The sequence below is a fragment of the Eutrigla gurnardus genome (assembly GCF_963514095.1).
Source record: "Eutrigla gurnardus genome assembly, chromosome: 10".
Classification (NCBI taxonomy): Eukaryota; Metazoa; Chordata; class Actinopteri; order Perciformes; family Triglidae; genus Eutrigla; species Eutrigla gurnardus.
In genome coordinates, this window is record NC_139924.1 from 8,444,812 (window position 1) to 8,463,702 (window position 18,891).

At 41.1% G+C, this 18,891-nt stretch overlaps 2 protein-coding genes across 7 annotated transcripts in view; one reads left to right on the forward strand and one right to left on the reverse strand.

The window, feature by feature from the left end:
• fchsd2 (FCH and double SH3 domains 2) overlaps positions 1-13,723 on the reverse strand; it is a 55,574-nt gene extending 41,851 nt beyond the window's left edge. For both annotated transcript variants that reach the window (XM_084019158.1, XM_084019157.1), the window contains exons 1-3: positions 13,460-13,723; positions 9,807-9,904; positions 59-104 (exon numbers count right to left, since the gene is read on the reverse strand). In XM_084019158.1, the coding sequence (XP_083875284.1) occupies positions 59-104; positions 9,807-9,904; positions 13,460-13,480 (165 nt within the window). In that variant the 5' untranslated portion in view covers positions 13,481-13,723. The remainder of the gene's footprint in view (positions 1-58; positions 105-9,806; positions 9,905-13,459) is intronic.
• Positions 13,724-15,068: 1,345 nt separating this feature from the next.
• On the forward strand, positions 15,069-18,811 carry p2ry2.1 (purinergic receptor P2Y2, tandem duplicate 1). Of its 5 annotated transcripts, XM_084019166.1 has the most exons (6): positions 15,676-16,094; positions 16,267-16,369; positions 17,316-17,669; positions 17,787-17,955; positions 18,186-18,522; positions 18,604-18,811. In XM_084019166.1, exons 3-6 carry the CDS (start codon positions 17,333-17,335, stop codon positions 18,796-18,798), a joined length of 1,038 nt encoding a protein of 345 aa, XP_083875292.1. In that variant the 5' UTR covers positions 15,676-16,094; positions 16,267-16,369; positions 17,316-17,332; the 3' UTR covers positions 18,799-18,811. The 5 variants fall into 5 exon arrangements, with proteins under 5 accessions (XP_083875293.1, XP_083875289.1, XP_083875292.1 ...); XM_084019167.1 differs by lacking the exons at positions 15,676-16,094; positions 16,267-16,369 and adding an exon at positions 15,069-15,086; XM_084019163.1 differs by lacking the exons at positions 15,676-16,094; positions 16,267-16,369 and adding an exon at positions 15,179-15,354.
• Positions 18,812-18,891: the final 80 nt, after the last annotated feature.

Below are 18,891 nucleotides of genomic sequence, written 5' to 3' on the forward strand. Positions count from 1 at the left end.
GTTTACTAGACAGGCGCTTTAACCATCTAAGCCACAGCGCCACATTGAGCATCCTCACCTGTGCATAGTCCCTCTCCAGCTGTCCCTTCTTCATACTGTAGGTTCTATAGGGAGAAAGAGAGAGACAGATATTGTTTATGGGGAATAGATTATTAAATACATGTTATAAATTCAAGCAGTATCTCACCCGTAATGAGACAGTAAATAAAACATACAAAAGTATATTGTAGAGATGTATACACATATATAAATCAGTAAGCATAAGTGTGACAAACACATTTGGTCTCCTCGGATGTCTCGGGACTGTCTTAATGCCAGACTGACCCACGTTCTGACCCACAGAAAGTTCAAACTCCTACAAATGTCCCCCTTGCCCGCTTTGCATCACACAACATCCTGGCAGCTGGGACAGTGGAAGCTCTTATCACAGGGCAGGAATGTGCAGAATGAAAAACATAACATTAGGTATAAGATACCACAGACAGATAAATGTACTATGCACGGTTTGCTGAATGAACAAAGCAGCATGCATAATGGAGATGACAACGCCGGGTACACATACGTTTTTCCCGCATATTTTGAGGTAAATTATATTCAGATACCACACCCAGAATTGTGTGGTATATAAAAAATGTGAATAGTCCTCAATAGCATCAATATGTATATGTATAGCAATATGGGTGCTGTAGTTCAACATGTCTGCAACAACAGCAGCCTCAATATATAACATCTCTTCTAGAATTAAAGTTATTGTTCCCCAGACCAGATCACATTTTTAGCTAACTTTTGGGAATTCAATGAATTATAAAAGGCTTTAAATCTTGAAAGTCCCACCCCAATTTTTAAAAATCTTTTGATTGAACTCTGTGATTGTTTCTGATGCTGTAAGTACGGTGCTTTTTGTGGCCATGTTTGTTCTGTGTCTCCTCTCTTTTTCAAAATATATCTTGTTATGATGTTATTGAGATCACATGAAAGATGTAACAGAATAAATTCTCTAAATTTTTAATTCTGGAAAGAAAATCCACTGCTGGGATATGAACCAACGATCTCTGGTTAACTAGGGAGGCAGTTTAACAAACTAAGCCACATCAACCCAAACTAATTTGGATAATTACTGTAATCTAGTCTTTTGTAATTGTCAGTTACAAAAGATAGTCGACATTCGATTTGACAATTGAATTATGCAAAAATTTAAATCATGTAACGCAAGAAGAAAATGTTTTTTCTAACAGCAAGCATCCCACAATCAAAATATTTACCACACCACAAAAGCATAAATCGGAATTAGTTTAGCTGGATGTTTAATTTAAATGAATTAACATTATTTCCATCTAAATCCTGCGTGGTAGGACTTTTGCTAAGCGCTAAGTTTAAATCGCATTTTAAAACCGCACTGACTATATGTAAAACAAGGATTTATTGTAGAACTAAAATGTATTGGAACATTCTACTCACCAAACCAATTCTGTTTAAAAACTAAACTCAATAAAAGACTTTGAGGGAATGGTATAGCAATCAAGCAACAACAGGGAAGGGAAACAAAACAGAACTTACTGGAAGTGTAGACAGCATAATTACTGCCAATTCTGTCTATGCTAATTACAGCCAAGACAAATAAGACACTGCTTCTTTTCAAATGTTTCCAATTCTGTGTTATACCTGCTGTATCGGCTACTTTTCTGGCTGTGGCTAAAAAGAGGCATGATAATTTCTCACTGAAAAGTCTGCACTATTTCCAACTGTCAATGACCTACTGCAAGAGGCTGCAGCACGTGTTTAGTGTTTAACTCCGCCCCCCTCAGTTGAAACGCGACACGCTCCCTCCCCATTCACACGCACCGGTCCTCCGTATTGAGTCTGCGGTCAGAAACACACATGTACGCGGCGCACTCCAGGCCTCGTTGGCGCAGTAGGCAGCGCGTCAGTCTCATAATCTGAAGGTCGTGAGTTCGAGCCTCACACGGGGCAGTCTTTTGAGATCGATTCAAAAACCAGCGTTGCTCTACAGAATTAGCATACAACTCTCCATGCGATTCATGGGTCAGTCTTAACTGCTGGTTTCCAAACCACAAAACAACTATATGAAGTATCAAACTGTAGAAGAACAATTCTGTATGATCACAGCATTCATGTGATCTCTCACATCAAAATGGGCTGAACAAAGTCACCCTACTTTGCAACATGACACTTGATGATCATAGCCATTCGTATGTGAAAAATGTCTCTGGGCTCAGGGCACTGAAGCTCTTGTTCTTCTGGCCGTCGGACAGATGTGCGTCCTCAGTTCCAAGCTAAACTAGATCAGCAGTGACAGTCGTTTTTATTCTTTGTGTCAGTATCAACGTTCTGCAATACCAAGCCCTGACAAACTATGGAGCCTCGTGTGCAATAGAAATACACACTATTTCAGAGGTTAATTATCAACAATACAAACAAACACAACTTAATCATAATAACCTTAATTTGACCTGATGTAATGATAGCTCTACAGAGAATTACTGCTTTTCTAAAAGCAGTATTTTAGATTTAAATACAGTAAATTCAGGATGAAAGCAGAGAACTGTAACGTGTGAAAAGGGACTCCTGGGATATCTCATGCCTGGAATCATAGAAATGTTGTACATAATCCTTTGTCTATCAAGTTTTATCAGGGTGCTCCTTTTCTACATTGACTGTAGAAAAGGCACTGCTGGGATTTGAACCCAGGATCTCCTGTTTACTAGACAGGCGCTTTAACCAACTAAGCCACAGCGCCATGGCTATACCACTACAACCCTGGATTTAAAAAAAAAAGAAATCACACAAGCAACATATTGCATTGCATTGCATCACCTCAAACTGAATGCTGCTACTGTTAGAGTGAATTTAAGAAATTGAGGAAAATGGAGTAGGAGCACCCAGTAGGCTTTTTGGCCGGTGTCATTGAATGTCTTCAAATGACTAAGCAGCATAGAACTGTATTTTGATTCAGACCCCAGTGCAGCAGCACAAGATTTACTGTTTATTTTGATCAAGAGGTATGATGTAAGAGCCATGTTAAAGGGAAGGCCTTAGACTTTGGCAGTGAAATGATGGATTCGATTTTATCATATATCACTTTTGAAATCACATTTTAAGTATGGGAAATTCTCTTATATAAATATTCAGATATAAGATACCGCAACAATGATTACAACTGACCACTTATATCTAAAGTCACACAAATGTAAGCATTCCTTCCAACATGGACAAGGCCTTGCTGGGAATTTCGTTATTGATAAATCATCCAGCATTTGCACAGCACTTCAGGTTAGGATATTAAGAAGTGGAGAGTGTGGGTGGGAAGTAGTGAACCACAGAAGTTTTTAAGGGAGAGGACAGGAGTTCACTTTTACCTTCTTTTTTTTTTACCCACAATTTCAACTATAGAAAAGGCACTGCTGGGATTTGAACCCAGGATCTCCTGTTTACTAGACAGGCGCTTTAACCAACTAAGCCACAGCGCCGTCCTAGCAACACATAGCGTACTGTTCAAATTGGCATATTCCAAAGACAAAAATATTTGACATATAAAGAGAGGAATCAAGAGTAGGAGCAAATCCTCACATTTACGAAGTTAGGAGGAGGAAATATTTGAAAATTGGTACAGCATTGGTACTGTTATAGATTAAAGTGACTGCATTTGGCTGTCAACATCACAAAGTGTTTCTGTATCTTATCCATCTCGGAAGTTTTCTTTCTTCAACTTTTGATACAATGTCTGTGCTGCGCTACCGTAGCAAAGGCACTAGTGAACCTCGAATTCAGGACCTTTTGTTTATAAGACAAAGCACTTTAATCAACGAAGCTACCTTACGAACATACAGCTAGGGGAAATAGAAATGACTACGATGGTGTACCAAACAGCTTTTTTTGAGAAACTTGACTCATTTCCTAGTGAAGAAATCTTTAGGGTTGCATCTATGATGTAAAATAAGGTGTGGGCTGTGACTTAATCACAATATGTGTTTCAATTTCCGTAGCCGCTACTGTATTTCAAATTAACAATATATATAATTAGATAAGCTTTTTCAACCCTACACATAGACAGACGCACAGGTTCAACCTTCTAATCTCTGGTTCTGTCCCCAAACCACATACATACACACTATTATGCAAATATGAATGCTGGCTCTCCAACAAATGAATGCACAGCCCATAAATAAGCTTTTCCTGCTTCATTATTGCAGTACTGCAGTATACTTGTGTACAATTAAGGCCCCCTGAGACTTACAAGTCAAATCAACACCAGCACACGTGGACAAACACATATCCTCACTGGGATCTTTGGACATGTCTAGGCTTCTCGTGCAACCATGGTGACACTGTGTGACACAAAAATATAAATATAAACATATAAATACAGATATACGTTTCTTAAGACGGAATGGAAACAAACCGAACGGACCATTCGGGTCAAGTCTTGAACAGTTATTTCAAATGTTATAATATCAGTTTCTGTTGTGTTAGTGCAGTATTCAGTACTTCACCTAAGAGGCTTGTCAGACAAATCAAGACTTGTTCATTTGTTCTGCCCAAAGTCTATTTCTTTCTATCCTTAAAACCTCTCCATACCCTTCCTCCACCTACGCATTTGTTCCAGTTATCCACTCCTCCTTGACTTTCTACACTCTGCTTTCTTACCCTCTCTCCCTCCCTCTCCTCTGTCTGTCCATCACTTGTGCATGTTTGTAAATGGTACATGACTCAAAAAGCAGTGTCAGCATCAGCTGTGCATGAAGAAAAAAAAGAGGGGAAAAAAAAATACCCATTTGAGTGTCTCTGACAGGAAATACTTAAGTGCTTAGGAGTGGACGCTAAGTGTATATACTGTATGTGCGTGTGTGAAGGCGGAGAAAGGGAATGATTAATCGTGGGAAAACAGCTGAGATCAATGGTTTACAGGACACAGCCTGAGATCAGTGACAACAGGATAAGCAACATGAGTCATAGACTGAGAGAGGCAGAGGAGGGAGGTTATGTTTTCACACTGCGTGATCGCCACAAGACACAATAGAGCAGAATCTCTGCAGCGTTTCCACTCCATGAAAAACAGACAGGCAACAGCCATCGCTGTTTTGTTCAATTTGAGAATAGGCCTACAATACGGATGTTAAGTTACAAGCAACACAATGAAAAGATTGAAATGGACTACTGCAAGTTAAATCCCGATGGGCCCGTGTGCTAGCGCCTAAAGCATTACCATTATACAAACCCATCCCACCAGTTTTCTTCCAGCACAAATTTGCTAAAGCCTTTGAAAATGCTGGAAGACACTCTGTAATTAGTTAACCCCTCATGGTTTGGAGGTAAACAGAGTTAAAGTTGCAGGATTATGTTTAGGTTTGTTGTTGGATGTGATTGTGAAAGCTCCTACTGGTCATTCGGAACACAATAATTTTAACACTTCAAACAGTGAAAGATAAAGCTCCCTCTGATCAGCTCACAAACCAATAAAAACTCCCCACAGCCTTGAATTCCTATCTGTTTCAAAGGCCTTGTGCTATAACCAACCCCGTGCATTGACTTGCATGTGGTGGGGGGAATTCAATTATCAAAACATTATTATTGTGACAAAATCAGAAATGGAAACGGGAGCCAAACTATTCCCTCTCGGCCTAACTGAAGGCGTGTGGCCATAACCCCAGAGCATACTTATCAGTTATGGCTTCTGAAACATGAAATGTGGAAGAAATCTTTGTAATGACATGAAGTCATTCCTGAAACGAAAATGTAATTTTCAGTGAATGTTGTTGGCTGCCACTTTGTCACAGTTCAGGATAATTTGAAGCGTAGCACTTGAATCCGTAATAGAATAAAGCATCTACACTCAGTGGCTGACTGCTTAGTGTGCTGCCATGGTTAATTAATCACGGGAAATTGCATCTGTTGTCATTGCACTGAACGGGACTATAGTCAAATGAACAGATTGTTAGTTTTCTATTTTACAAACCAACTTCTGCTGTGGCACATAGGTAACAATAGACAACAGAAATACTGTATAATTAGGCACATATCACATGTTGATTATATGAATTACTCATTGCTCAAATCCTGTTCCCTCTTTACCAAAAACCTGACAATATAGCTTAATGATTAATATATACACACATACACACACTTTAAGAACATTGTATTAAATAGCTGGAAAAATAAATCCAGCATTATATAAATTATGCAATACAACGGCACAGATTAGATGGTTTTGTTTGATTCTTATTTGTAATGTGTATAACTGACTGCCAAGTGCCCCCTTTATTACTTAAACAGAAACATGTTATAGCAAATCATCACTATTATCATTTCAATCAAGGAGTTTAAGTTCATCTGAGTCATAGCCAATGATTCCTAAAGGCATCGTAGGCAAATGGTGATTTGTTTAGGATGTGACATACATGTTCCTCTCAAAATAAATTAACTTTCAGTTGGTTATGGTTGAACAATCACCTTCACCTTATTTTGAGAGAGAAATAACCCTGACATCTTCTCGCATCTCATCCTAATCCCCTGGGTCAAGAATAACTCAGGTTCTCCTGTGATTGTGAATAGCAGAGGCTGTCTGTGCTGTCACCACAGAGGCCACCTAATTATTTTAGCAGGGTGTGAATCAGCATTGCATTAATTTGGGCTCTTTTTCCCCCCAATGAGTGCCTGCTTTTTCTCCTCTTCCTAGATTATAGAGGCTGCAGTGAAACACATTAATGAGGTATCTGATAACAGTTTGGGTTCAAATCGAGAAGGCTCATCTAGCTACTCAGCATGGAGACCCATTATAAGTTAATGACATCAGCAGATCGGTTTGTGTGAAATACACATTTCATTTATCCCATGCAAATGTGCCACACATTAAATTCCCAACAGGGCCCCCATTCTAGTACAGTGCAGTCCAGCCATCATTTTCATTCTTTGTTTTCTGATTACTTTCATCTCCATGATTGACAAAACTCTTTGTAGATTCTTTATAAAGCACTCTGTCTAGACTATGGTAATGGTATGCGATGCATTCGACTTTGCAAGCACTCAAAAAGTAGAATATGCTGTAAAGCACCACCATGCCAATCATGGGAACAGACTTTAAACGCAGCGCTGTAGGGCAAGGCACACAATACCTTTGCAGAAAGGCCATCATCATGCAGAGTGCCACGGTGAAGGCTTTCCTGCAGTTTGGTTAAATTCACTGTAACCCGAACAATATTTTCAATATTGAAACTGTGTTACACCTCCACTGTTAAAGTAAAAGCATGTTTGTATGAAGAAGGAAGGCCAAGTACGTATAAGAAAGCCAGGTCAATGTTGTATGAGGTGAATAGAAGTATGTATGAGAGTTGCCTATTTGAATGGTTTGCTCTCTGTGTGTGTGTGTGTGTGTGTGTGTGTGTGTGTGTGTGTGTGTGTGTGTGTGTGTGTGTGTGTGTGTGTGTGTGTGTGTGTGTGTGTTGGGGCAGACATAAGGGTATGGAGGATTTAACTGGATTGAGGACACCAAGTTGACTCCACCAACTCGTCATCGTTTTCTTCCCCCTTCTCTCTTATCCTCTCTCCTAAGGCTAGTCCAGCTAAAATGCAGCACTAGGGGATTAAATACACAACACTTTCTCGCTTTCTTTCTTTATTCGTTTCTTTATCTTTCCTATTACAATAAAAAATAAACAAACACATGTAATATAGCTAGCAACGTGTGTGTGCATGTGTGTTTCAGTGTGGCTGTTGATTAAAGCCAGCCTGTGGATTAATTAGGTGAAATAACATCAGAGCAGATTTTGGGATCTAAGAGTTAAAATCTACTGTAGGCTTTAGGCAGTAAATGTGCATCTGTCAACAGTGTATGTGTTTAATTCAGTTACCGAGAGGTTTTTTGTAGTCGAGAGGATTTTTAGTCCAGCCAAGTGATCTACAGTCCACATAAACAATTGCAGAGTCATAGTTTCAGTGCAGATCCATCAAAAGTGTGTTTAACTACAACAATATCCTCTCATTGGCATTACTGGCCCAGTGTAAGCTAACTGGCTAGCTTTCTACTGTAGTCCATTCACTGATTGTTTGCAGGCATCAACTCTGCATTCTGGGCCTGCATTGGGACAGACAGGTCAATAATTGCTTCACCCTGCGGAAAGCACTGCTGCAGTATTACCTTCATTTACCATGTAGGGCATGTATTTCTGAAAATAGTAAAAAAGAAGAAAAAAAAAAGGGTCCAAAACCTAAAGATATTTGATATTACAATGATGCATAACATAGTATGCAGAGACCAGTGCAGAAGCTGGAACCAGGGAATGTTTGTAGACAATGATGTCCCGTTGATCGACGTATCATATCAGTCATATTACCGAACTACGTCACATAGTTTTGACAGTCAGTCCGAATAGAAAGAATCAATAAATAAACTTCTTTCTTCCTGTGTACTTCTGATGCGGGCTACATGTGAACTATTTTTGGCCACTGAACAGATCAGTGATTTCATTGGTATTGGTGAGGACAGTTTGGCCTTCTGTTGTCTTTTAGTACCTCAGGTACCCGACTTCTGAAAGGACAGCTGGTTCAGTAACAGTGGTCAAGGTCAGTCAGTGTGCTGACTGGCCATGTTGCCTCTGTTGTGAATTTCAGATGCTTCTGATACTGAACCCTTCTGAATTTGAAATGGCAAAGTTACAAAATAAATATCTATCTCTACAATAAAGTCAGACAAGTGCCACATCACAGCCGGAGAAAAACTAGCAGGGCCTCAGTGTCTTGCTCAAGGACACATCGACAAAGCAGATGCTTGTTGCTGCAGGGGCTTGAGTCCAGAACTCCCGATTGAAAGGCAGTCTCCCTAATCATCGCACCACCCTGCTGCTCCCGATTTTACCACCAGGAGAATGTGTCATCGGAAATAATTACAAAACATGGCTAAGGCTCGAGGATCACACTAAGAAAACACTACAGGCAGCGTCTTCCAACCGTGAGGATGACAAAGCCAATTTGAAGATCTGTACCCAGTGGCATGGAGCTCCATCCTTCACTGACTGAAAGAACTAACACATTGTGGCTGCATATGTTCAACTGGCTTTCCCTCTCTCCCACAAGTGAGACTGGGGTCTTGTTCACTCTCCAAAACCCAGCAGCAACAAGCCAATCTGTTCTCAAACAGCTGGAGCTGCCCCCAAGAGTGAAAGGGAGGGAAAGAGAGGGAAGTCATAGAGAGAGAAAAGGTAGAAAAAAGTGTGAAAATGAGAAACAGAGAAGGCCAGAGAAGCAGAGTTTGCTGCCATAAATAATCAATGCTTAGTCAACACAGAAAATGAGAGCGTGTGAAAGAACCAGGGTTTCCTCCCATTGCCAAATCCAAAAGGGAAAACTGCCAGAATCACACACGTCAAGAGCAAACAGAGCTGAGCCAAAATGAAAACCAGAGATATGGAGACAGACTAAAAGATAGTCAGAGCAAAAGAGACAGAAAAAAAACATGGAAAAGATGACAGAGAGTGATACAGAATGAAATCTGGAAAAGAAGAAAGAGGAAAAAAAGAGAGCAGGAAGAGGGCAACAGGAAATTCTTTCGGCATTTTCCCTTTGTCGTTCTCAAAAAAACTGAAGCATGACAATGCTTCTCCAACTATTTTTCTTTATCATGCCACTCCTCTTTCAATCATGAGTTCCCTTTCTTCTTATTCTTTCTTTCCGTGTATGGCAATGTCCATGTGTGCATGCCGTGCGTATCACAGTCGCACGAAGAGTAGATTTAAAAATCATCTGGCAATTCAGGATTGTTTTAGAACACACGTGCGATACAGGCGTGCTCATACCTCATGTCTTCCAGCAGGTCACATTCGCTCTGGTGTTTAAAGTGCAGTCTCGTCATCTGCTCTGTGTGTGTGTTTTTCAGCTCCTGTGTCACTTTGACCTAGAGGAAACAAAGAGACACGTTAGGAAATGATATTTATTCATCTGTCATCTGCTATTTATTTCATGGCTCTACAGAAAACCCGACAACAAATCCTTCCACGTTGATAATATCAATAATCAGATATACAACAAGACATAATCTGAGACTTTGGTTGTCATAGTAGCTAAAATACTAAGCTAGAATATTGTCTTTTCCTGGTCGTAAAAGGGTTCATTGAACTGAGAATGTCTCTACCTGCCTGAAAGTGAGATACACATTAATCATTTATAATTATTTTTTTTCCAGCAGCCATATCACCCAACCCTACAAGGATTAAATATTACATGAAATCACAGAAAGTCAAACACTAGTGTGACAAATACAGCAGCCTGATTCAGTAGGAGAGGAGCTATTAATTATTTACTTGTTTGAATTTGTTGATTATTTTTTTGAATAAATTGTGAGTCTATGAAAAATGTAGTGACCTTGGATTCTTAAAAGTCAATGATATTCAATATTAAATGACAGGCTAGAGAGAAAAGCATCAAGTCCTCACATTTGAATAGCTAGGCAATGCAAATATTTGCCTTATTAACTTAAATTATTTATAAATTAGGTTATCAATGCCAATTTAATTTGGCTAATATTGTGTTCATCAACTGATCAAATAGTTAAATAAAATAGCTATATCAGCAATATTACTAATATTTGAGTACTGATTCAAAAATATGATGGGGGGGGGGGGGGGGGGGATGAAAGATCACTAAATGCACAAAGCAAACATATTAAGAGCATTTACTCTTTTCAAGGTAAAAGATAAATCTATCCGTCACACAGACAAAGGAGATAAAAGCAGAGAAAGTCAGACTGCACAAAAAGGGGCAATATTATGTTTGATGGTATAGTATCACAGCGACCTACATACACGTGCACAGATACGCACAAATAATGCAAACCCTAGCAATTTATCAATCTGCCAATCACCTGTCAGCTATATTGTGTGTCCTCAGCTCTAGAGTCACCTGGAAGGAACACACACATACACACTCCCGTCACAATCAGTCTCCGGGTTTGTCACTTTGGAGAGGTCAGAGGGCGCTTTGAATTTAGAGGTGACTGATGACACTTAACAGCCAAAAAACAACACTTTGGAGCAGACTCCATGTGCATTAGAACGATGCTAACTGTGTCCTCGCGCAAACATTTATTTGGTTAAATGGGCTATAACCTGCACTCATTCACACAGACACTTAATATGCACACAAACAAGCATGCACACACACACACACACACACACACAAACACACAAACACACACACACTCCTGTCAACATATACAGAGTCACTGTGATGGTCATTGTGTATTATCGGGTGAATTCCATCAGCTTTCACCAGAGTAACAGTGGGCAAATTCATGACTGTTCAAGACAAAACAATCAACAACATAACATACAGTGCATTCACACACACACACACACACACACACACACACACACACACACACACAGAGAGAGAGAGAGAGAGAGAACTACTTTCTTTCATGTGCCACGTCTTTGAAGATAAGGAGGGAGTGGTTCATTACATTATCTGGGCGAAATTACTTTACTTGATTTCACCTTCTATCACTCATAGGAAACCACAGGGAGAGAAGGGGAGATGGGGAAGGGGAAAGGGAGGTGGGGAGACAAAATGAGAGGAAGAGTGTCTATGGGGTTGGTTGGGCATTAGAAGGGGGGGGGGGGGGGGGTGATGAGAGAAAGAGTGCCAGTGAGAAGAAGAAGAGGAAGGGGGAAAGAGTAAGTAAACAGTGAAAAAAATGGTATATGTAGATGTTAGCTATGAGGCAAAGAAAAAGAGATATTCAGTATATTAAAAGGTCATGTTAAAGGAAGCTCAGCTGGTGTTGTGGTAGATGATGGATGCAGCAGGGAAGTCTGCTGAAAAGTGGCTCCTGTTTTGCTAACCCTGCTGATTTGTTGGTCAAACTTGCTGGAAAATATGGCCTCATAAGCTTCAACTCCTCTATGTACATCGCTAGACAGATTGCATTTTTTTTTTAAACTTGTGGAGAAATGTATTGCCTCTTTTCAGCCTCATTAGCAGCCATCTATAATTTAAGCCACATAAAATCAAGTCAGGCCAGCTCAATCTGTAAGCAGATGTGCTGAGACACAGACAACACACTAAAAAAGGCTGTATGTGTCGCACTGGGAGATAAATGATTAGTATCCAACAGCCAAATACTGATACACTCTGGCTGTGGCGCCAGCCTCATTGGCAGGGGGTATCACATCAGAGTTTTTGCACATAGATCCAGCTTTAGTAGTGGAGGTATTTTCATAGAAAGCTAAACGGGAAAGACACTTCAGTGAGAATGTTCAAAAATGAATACGTAATGGTGCAGCATATGATCGCACAAGACAACATCTCTGCAGCCTCAGTGACAGTGGGTGTGTGTGTGTGTGTGTGTGTGTGTGTGTGTGTGTGTGTGTGTGTGTGTGTGTGTGTGTGTGTTTTACAGACATGATGTGACATGTTTAGAGCTGGTCTGTGCATAGAAACCTGGAGCATAAATGGCACTGGGGGGATATGTGGTAATTAAGAGAAAACTGTGCAGAGGTTCACAGCAGGGTAATTGGCTCTCATGCATCTATTTCAGGACACACACACACACACAACTTAAATATATCCTCACTTACACACACCGGGTACCAAGCTATAGGCGGCTGTGGTCTTTCTTCTGCCCATACAGAATCCATAAGTCAATATCAGACATGGCTCTGCCAGCATGTCTCCTCAGTAGTGTGTGTGTGTGTGTGTGTGTGTGTGTGTGTGTGTGTGTGTGTGTGTGTGTGTGTGTGTGTGTGTGTGTGTGTGTCTAGCTTTTGTCAGCTCAGCCTTTGATGAAAGATGTGACCCTGGACGGAGTGAAGGTCTTCCCTTAAGAAAAAACGCATCACAGTGTGGAGCAACGAGAGCTTTATTATGATGTGCGAGGGAGGACTTTTGTCACAAACCCACGACATATTGCTAAATTAGCAACAACGGTGCTACACTATACTGACGCTAAATATGTGGACCGTATACTACAACGTAAACGCTCGTAGCTATGGCGTTGCTGCCAGAAGTTAACGTGCAAAAATGCTAATGTATGTATATAGCACTTTTGCATTTAAAGTTATTTCTACAACAGGACGCAACGTTATTAATAGGGCACTCGCAATATTATCTTACGTACGGGGTGTTGTGTTTTATACATAACGTGTCACGTTAGCCAACCTAGCGTTTTCTAGCTAGGGTTCTTTGACGTTTGACGGTTCACGCTACAACGTCAAGGGCTGGATAGATGATATTAATGTCACTGGGTTAACGTTACTGACTAGCTAGCAAACACTGCTAATGTTTGTTAGCGTCGTTTCTCCCCTTTGATGTTCTTAAGCCGGCAGCATTGGACGCTTTTTTTGCATGGTTGGTGAAACACAACATCCACGTCTAAGGTTACTACACTGTTATCTGTCTGTCATTGTCTGTACAGCCCAGCTACAACATAACGGACTCCGCGGAGATCACTCACCTTCCTCGGCGGCGGCTGCATTTTGGAGTATTGACATGAATGATATTTCCCTTGCGAGACGTATTGAAATTCCAAGAGGAAATCCAAATCAGTGCGGGACTAATATTTTGTCTCCTCAGACAAAAAAATCCTCCCCTCCAGACGACAGGGGGGGGGGAGTTAAATTTGTACTCCGGCGGCCATGATTGATGATAAATGGCTAGTTTGTACAGAGCTGAAACTGAAGCTACAAGGATAGGCTGAGCACACCGCTAAAGGTCTGGTGTGTACTGTACTGTGTTGTGAAGCAGGAGAAGAAAAAGCAGAGGGAGAGGATGGGGAGGGGAGGAGGGGGGCGATATTAATGGGGAACCCCTTCAGCAACTAAGCTCAACGGCTCCCCAACGCGGCGACGCGCGGGATAGCAGCCATGTCTGTGATGAAAACACTGGGAGCAGGAAGACATCCTTTTTTTAAATTCTGCATCCTTTTGCCTGCCGTCGACAGTAACCTCGATGAACGCGTACGAAACGGTGGTTTGAATCAAACAAGGGGATAACAACATGATGGGACTCGTTATCAACTGAGCGTTGCGGGTTTTCCGAGCCGCTCAAGCCTGCTCAAGGAGAAAAGACTGACACTGACAGGAGCCTGCGTCCCGCAGACCTGCATAGCAACAAGAAACCGCAGTCGATCCAGGAAAAATCGATCGCGGTTTAGGACGAACAGCAGACTATTACAAAGACACACACACACACACACATGGAAGAAGAAACAAACAAATAAGAACACATTTTAGATGATTGGGTTGTAATTAAAAATCAATAGGCACTATATATTATTTTCAGCCTAATCCGAATTCAGGTAAAATGAACATAGATGGCACACACACAAACACGCTAAAGTTAACATTTATAAATAAAATAAGAGTATGCAAAACGTTTTATACTATTTTGTGATGATAATAATATAATAATAATACAATAATAGTAATAATAATAATAATAATATTAATTATTATTATTATTGTTGTTATCATCATAATCATCATCATTATTATTATTATTATTATTATTATTATTATTATTATTATTATTATTATAGTCCTTTTTTGGTACTCAAAGATGCTTACACTCCTGTGCAGGGAAGAACCAAGTCAAACGGGGTCACAGGGTTCATTAGAAATGGGTGCTGAGTAAACAATTAAAGGAATAAATTATAATGGAGGGTGTCTGGATCCCTTGCAAGGAGCAGGTTATTTGACACAGCGTCCACATGCACGATTGCAGCCTGTTTGTGTTTGTGTGTTAGGTGTGGTTACTCGTGTTTTTAAATTAACCAGTTATTGAAATATAGGTTTTGGGGTGAGAAAAAAATGTAGATAGATACTCCTGCTTGCATTTCTGGTGCCACTAATATCAAACTACAAAAATGTTATGTGGTTGGCAGCAATATCTTACCAAAACAAAATAAAAAATCAAGTGAGTGGAACTAATATGGCTCCCTAGGGATTCATTTTGGCTAGATAGGGAAGAAAAGGCATAAATAGCGTGACGGGCAAGTGTTTTACTTCAAGCCTCCTACGTGCCATGGTCAAGGTTAAGGTTAAAGGCCGTGTAATCATTAATACACAGAGTTTCTAGAGCAGGTAAGACATTAAGTACTCTTTCTCACCTTTCCTCGACACTCAAACTAACATGCACATATTCAAGCAAACACACAATCGCAGTCAGAGCAACCAAACACATCTATTACCACCCACACACATAACTTTCTGCCAGTGGCACGGAAGAAAATGGCTGACAGTCATTGTTTGATTATACTGTATCTGTTGGGATCCTGCCAGGATGCTTTTGGTTTGTGATTTCTCTTGCGGTTTGGAATAGGAGCATCCATATCTGTTTGGCCATATTAAGGTAAGACATTTTACTGTGAAACAGTGTTCAAAAATACACAAAGCAGCACAGATGGTTAGTTTAGGTAGTCTTTCATATTCTTTGTTGTTTTAAAATGCATGTTGTCAGTATGGCTATCAGGCCCACAACAATGGACCATATATTTATATATTTGATCACATGGCAGAAGATATTACTTACTTATATTTAGGCTTATAGTTGTGTGTTTTATTGAGATTTACTTTTCTTTTTTTGTATTGGTGGTAAAAAAAAGAAAAAGAAAGGAAGGAAGAATTAGCTAATTGTGTTGAGTATCACTTTTATTCATATGCTCTGTTAAAAGCTAGGTTACAAAGACAAATAACAAGTAAAAGGTGATCATTATAAAGTCCTCTATGTATCGGCAATGATTACATTTAATGGTCCCAATAGGATTTAATGCATCATCTTTCTGAATTTACCAAAAGGAACAACAAATAAATAAATATTTGCACAGTTTAAGGTGGTGACAGTTTTGGCCTATTCATTTGCCATTTAACAGTTAACATCAGAGCCCCAGGCCCAACTGCATACAGGCTAGAGCTTGTCAGACAGGCGCACACCTCCGCAGGTTTTCCCCCACTGAGGTATCTTAGGCATTCACCCTATTTTGAACAACACAGTCACATTATGTCTTGTACTTCTACTCGTGGGAACGAGGACACATTACACAGGATGGTCACTGCATGACTGTCTTTGAGAGGCGCCATCATTCACGCAGTGTGAGTCATTTCATACATTTTTTGGGGGGCTTTTCCTGGGATGCATTGTGCACAGCCAGTTTAACTGAATAGTAAGTTAGTGCTCAGGTTGGTGTGGCATCTGTGGATGTAGATACAACAGAAGGGGCCGCTCTGTCTCAGGTCTGTTCTCTTTTAAATTCAACCTTTCAAGCTCTTTTGAAGAGGAAGAAAGGAAGCGAAGACAGCGAAGGGTACAGAGCGAGCAGGAGGCAATGTGCCTGGCAATGATGTCAGAGAGTTAACGCAGCGCTCAGGTGAGAAACACGTGAGTCTGGCAGCTACTGTCCTTTTTACACACATGTTTTTAAGAAACACTTTTACGTGGCTTTGCACTTGAGTTTGTCAGATAAATAGATCTATAGAGGAAGAGAAATTAACCGAGGTTAACATTGCATGTCAGCAACGAAACGAGAAAGAAAGGTCTGAACAGGGTGAACAGGTCTGGTTTGAGTTAAAAAAGTTGCTCCTCGTTTATCCCTCTCTCAGCCATGAGGTTTTTGGAAATCCTGTTCTGCCTGAGACAGACAGCTGCACTTGAAGTTGCAGTAATTACCACAAACGTTGAAAGATATAGAGTGTTTTGTGTTTTGGGGGCGAAAGAAGAGTTAGGTATGGTTAGACCGATAAGTATTTCAGTAATCTGCTGAGACGAGGTGTCCAGATGTCAGGATGCCTCATGAAGTAAATATGGTGGAACACTACAGTACATCTTGTGACATACAGCACTATTCCATATTGCAGCCCTAAAACACACACATTCACTCCCACACTTGTTAATTTATTCCAACAGAAGACTGAATGAATGAATTGTGATTTTATCTGATTGGGGAATCATGATGGACCAGTCGTTTGTGCTTGAGCATGCCATATTGAATGACATGGGGCCTTCTAGAATGTGATAGGTTGACATCACTGTCTTACAGACGTACTCATTTCCTGTCCTGTATCTCAGTCCGTGGGGGACTTGGGAACAAGACCACAGAGCCCGAGTACAGCGTGTTGACTGGTAGCTGGGGAGGGGCCAGTCCGCCCAAGTGCCTTTGAGTAAGGCTACCCAAACTGCCCCCCCGGCCCTGTATCTGCCGTGAGACACCTGTGCGCTGTACCACATCTCACATTTCCTTGTGTATGATCACGGTTGTCTCAAACTGAAATCTTTCCAGGTTCAAGTATTCGTCATCTGTTCCCTTTTTCCCTCAGGTGTTTTCCCAACCGAGATGGCCACGTTTGAGGACAACATGACCGGCCTAACCAACGCCAGCGCCTTCTACTGTCGCTTTAACGAAGAATTCAAATTCATTCTCCTCCCCGTCAGCTATGCCCTGGTCTTTGTAGCGGGCCTGGCGCTGAACATCATGGCGTTGTACATCATTGTGTTCCGCACTAAGAGCTGGAAGCCCTCCACCATCTACATGTTCAACCTGACCATGTGCGACACGCTCTACGTCCTCACTCTGCCCTTCCTCATCTATTACTACGCAGATGAGAACCACTGGCCCTTCGGCGAGCCCTTCTGCAAGATCATACGCTTCCTGTTTTATGCCAACTTATATGGTAGCTATGGCAACGTGATATACCACAAGGAAAAGTGCAAAAGTTCATTCTGTATCATCCAAAATTGTATGATACATAGGGGGTGGGGAAGTATATTAAATATTGATTTTCTGGCAGGTTCCATTCTCTTCCTGTGCTGTATCAGTCTGCATCGCTTCATTGGCATCTGCTATCCAGTGCGCTCCCTCTACTGGGTCAGCGCTCGTCGGGCCAAGCTGGTATCTGTGGCAGTGTGGGCCATTGTTTTACTCTGTCAGGCACCTATTCTCTACTTCTCAAGAACTAGGTGATTACATTGATATATTTCTGTCTTTTATCTTCCTTTCTGTTCTTCCTTAACTAATATCCCTGTTCAGTGTACTGAAAGTGTGTTTAAGTGGGCACTATTGATTGATTTTTTGCAAGTACCTTATCTCAGGGTGCCTTAATGGGACTCCTATTTTTTTCTTCCGTGGTTCAATGCCATACAAACCTGCACTGCTATTTAATAACCACATTTTGTTAATCTCCTTTCAGGGTAAGGGGGACCGGTCAGATCTGCTATGACACCACCAGCCCAGAGTATTTTGATGACTTCCTGGTGTACAGCTCGGCCGTGTCAGTGCTCATGTTTGCCCTGCCCTTCATGGTGGTGATGGTGACCTATGGCCTTATGGTGCGGAAGCTCCTAGAGCCCGGCTGGGGGTCTGAAAGTGGCGATAGGGGCGGCATGTCAGCCCAACGCTCCAAGCAGAAGTCAGTGAAGATGATCATCATTGTGCTGGCAACATTCATGCTCTGTTTCCTGCCGTTCCACCTTACCAGGAGCCTTTACTACTCGTTTAGATACCTAAGGCAGGCCGATCCATCACAGGTAAGGGCAAGCGCTTTTATAAGAAATGTGTTATAATGACTTTAAAAGCTCCGTACATCACATTTTATATGTGTTCATTAGATCAGCTGTAATTTGCTGGAGGCCTCCAGTGTGGCCTACAAGGTGACCCGACCCTTGGCCAGCTTCAACAGCTGTGTGGACCCCATCCTTTACTTCCTGGCTGGGCAGGATGTCCGAAGTAACCTCACCAAGAAGATCAAGTCAGCTTCAATGAGAACAACAAGCTTGAACCAACGCTTGACAACACAACTCTGATCCAATACCTAAAACTATTTTCAAATGCAAACGTTTGTGGGGACAGGTAGCCGACAGAGCTGATTGCTATCTGGTGGTAGATGTGACCCACCA

Coding starts and splice junctions, on each gene's coding strand:
- p2ry2.1 (XM_084019167.1), top strand. CDS start 17,333: ATGGCCACGTTTGAGGACAACATGACCGGCCTAACCAACGCCAGCGCC. Junction 17,956..18,185: donor CTCTACTTCTCAAGAACTAG/GTGATTACATTG, acceptor ATCTCCTTTCAG/GGTAAGGGGGACCGGTCAGA. Junction 18,523..18,603: donor GGCAGGCCGATCCATCACAG/GTAAGGGCAAGC, acceptor TGTGTTCATTAG/ATCAGCTGTAATTTGCTGGA.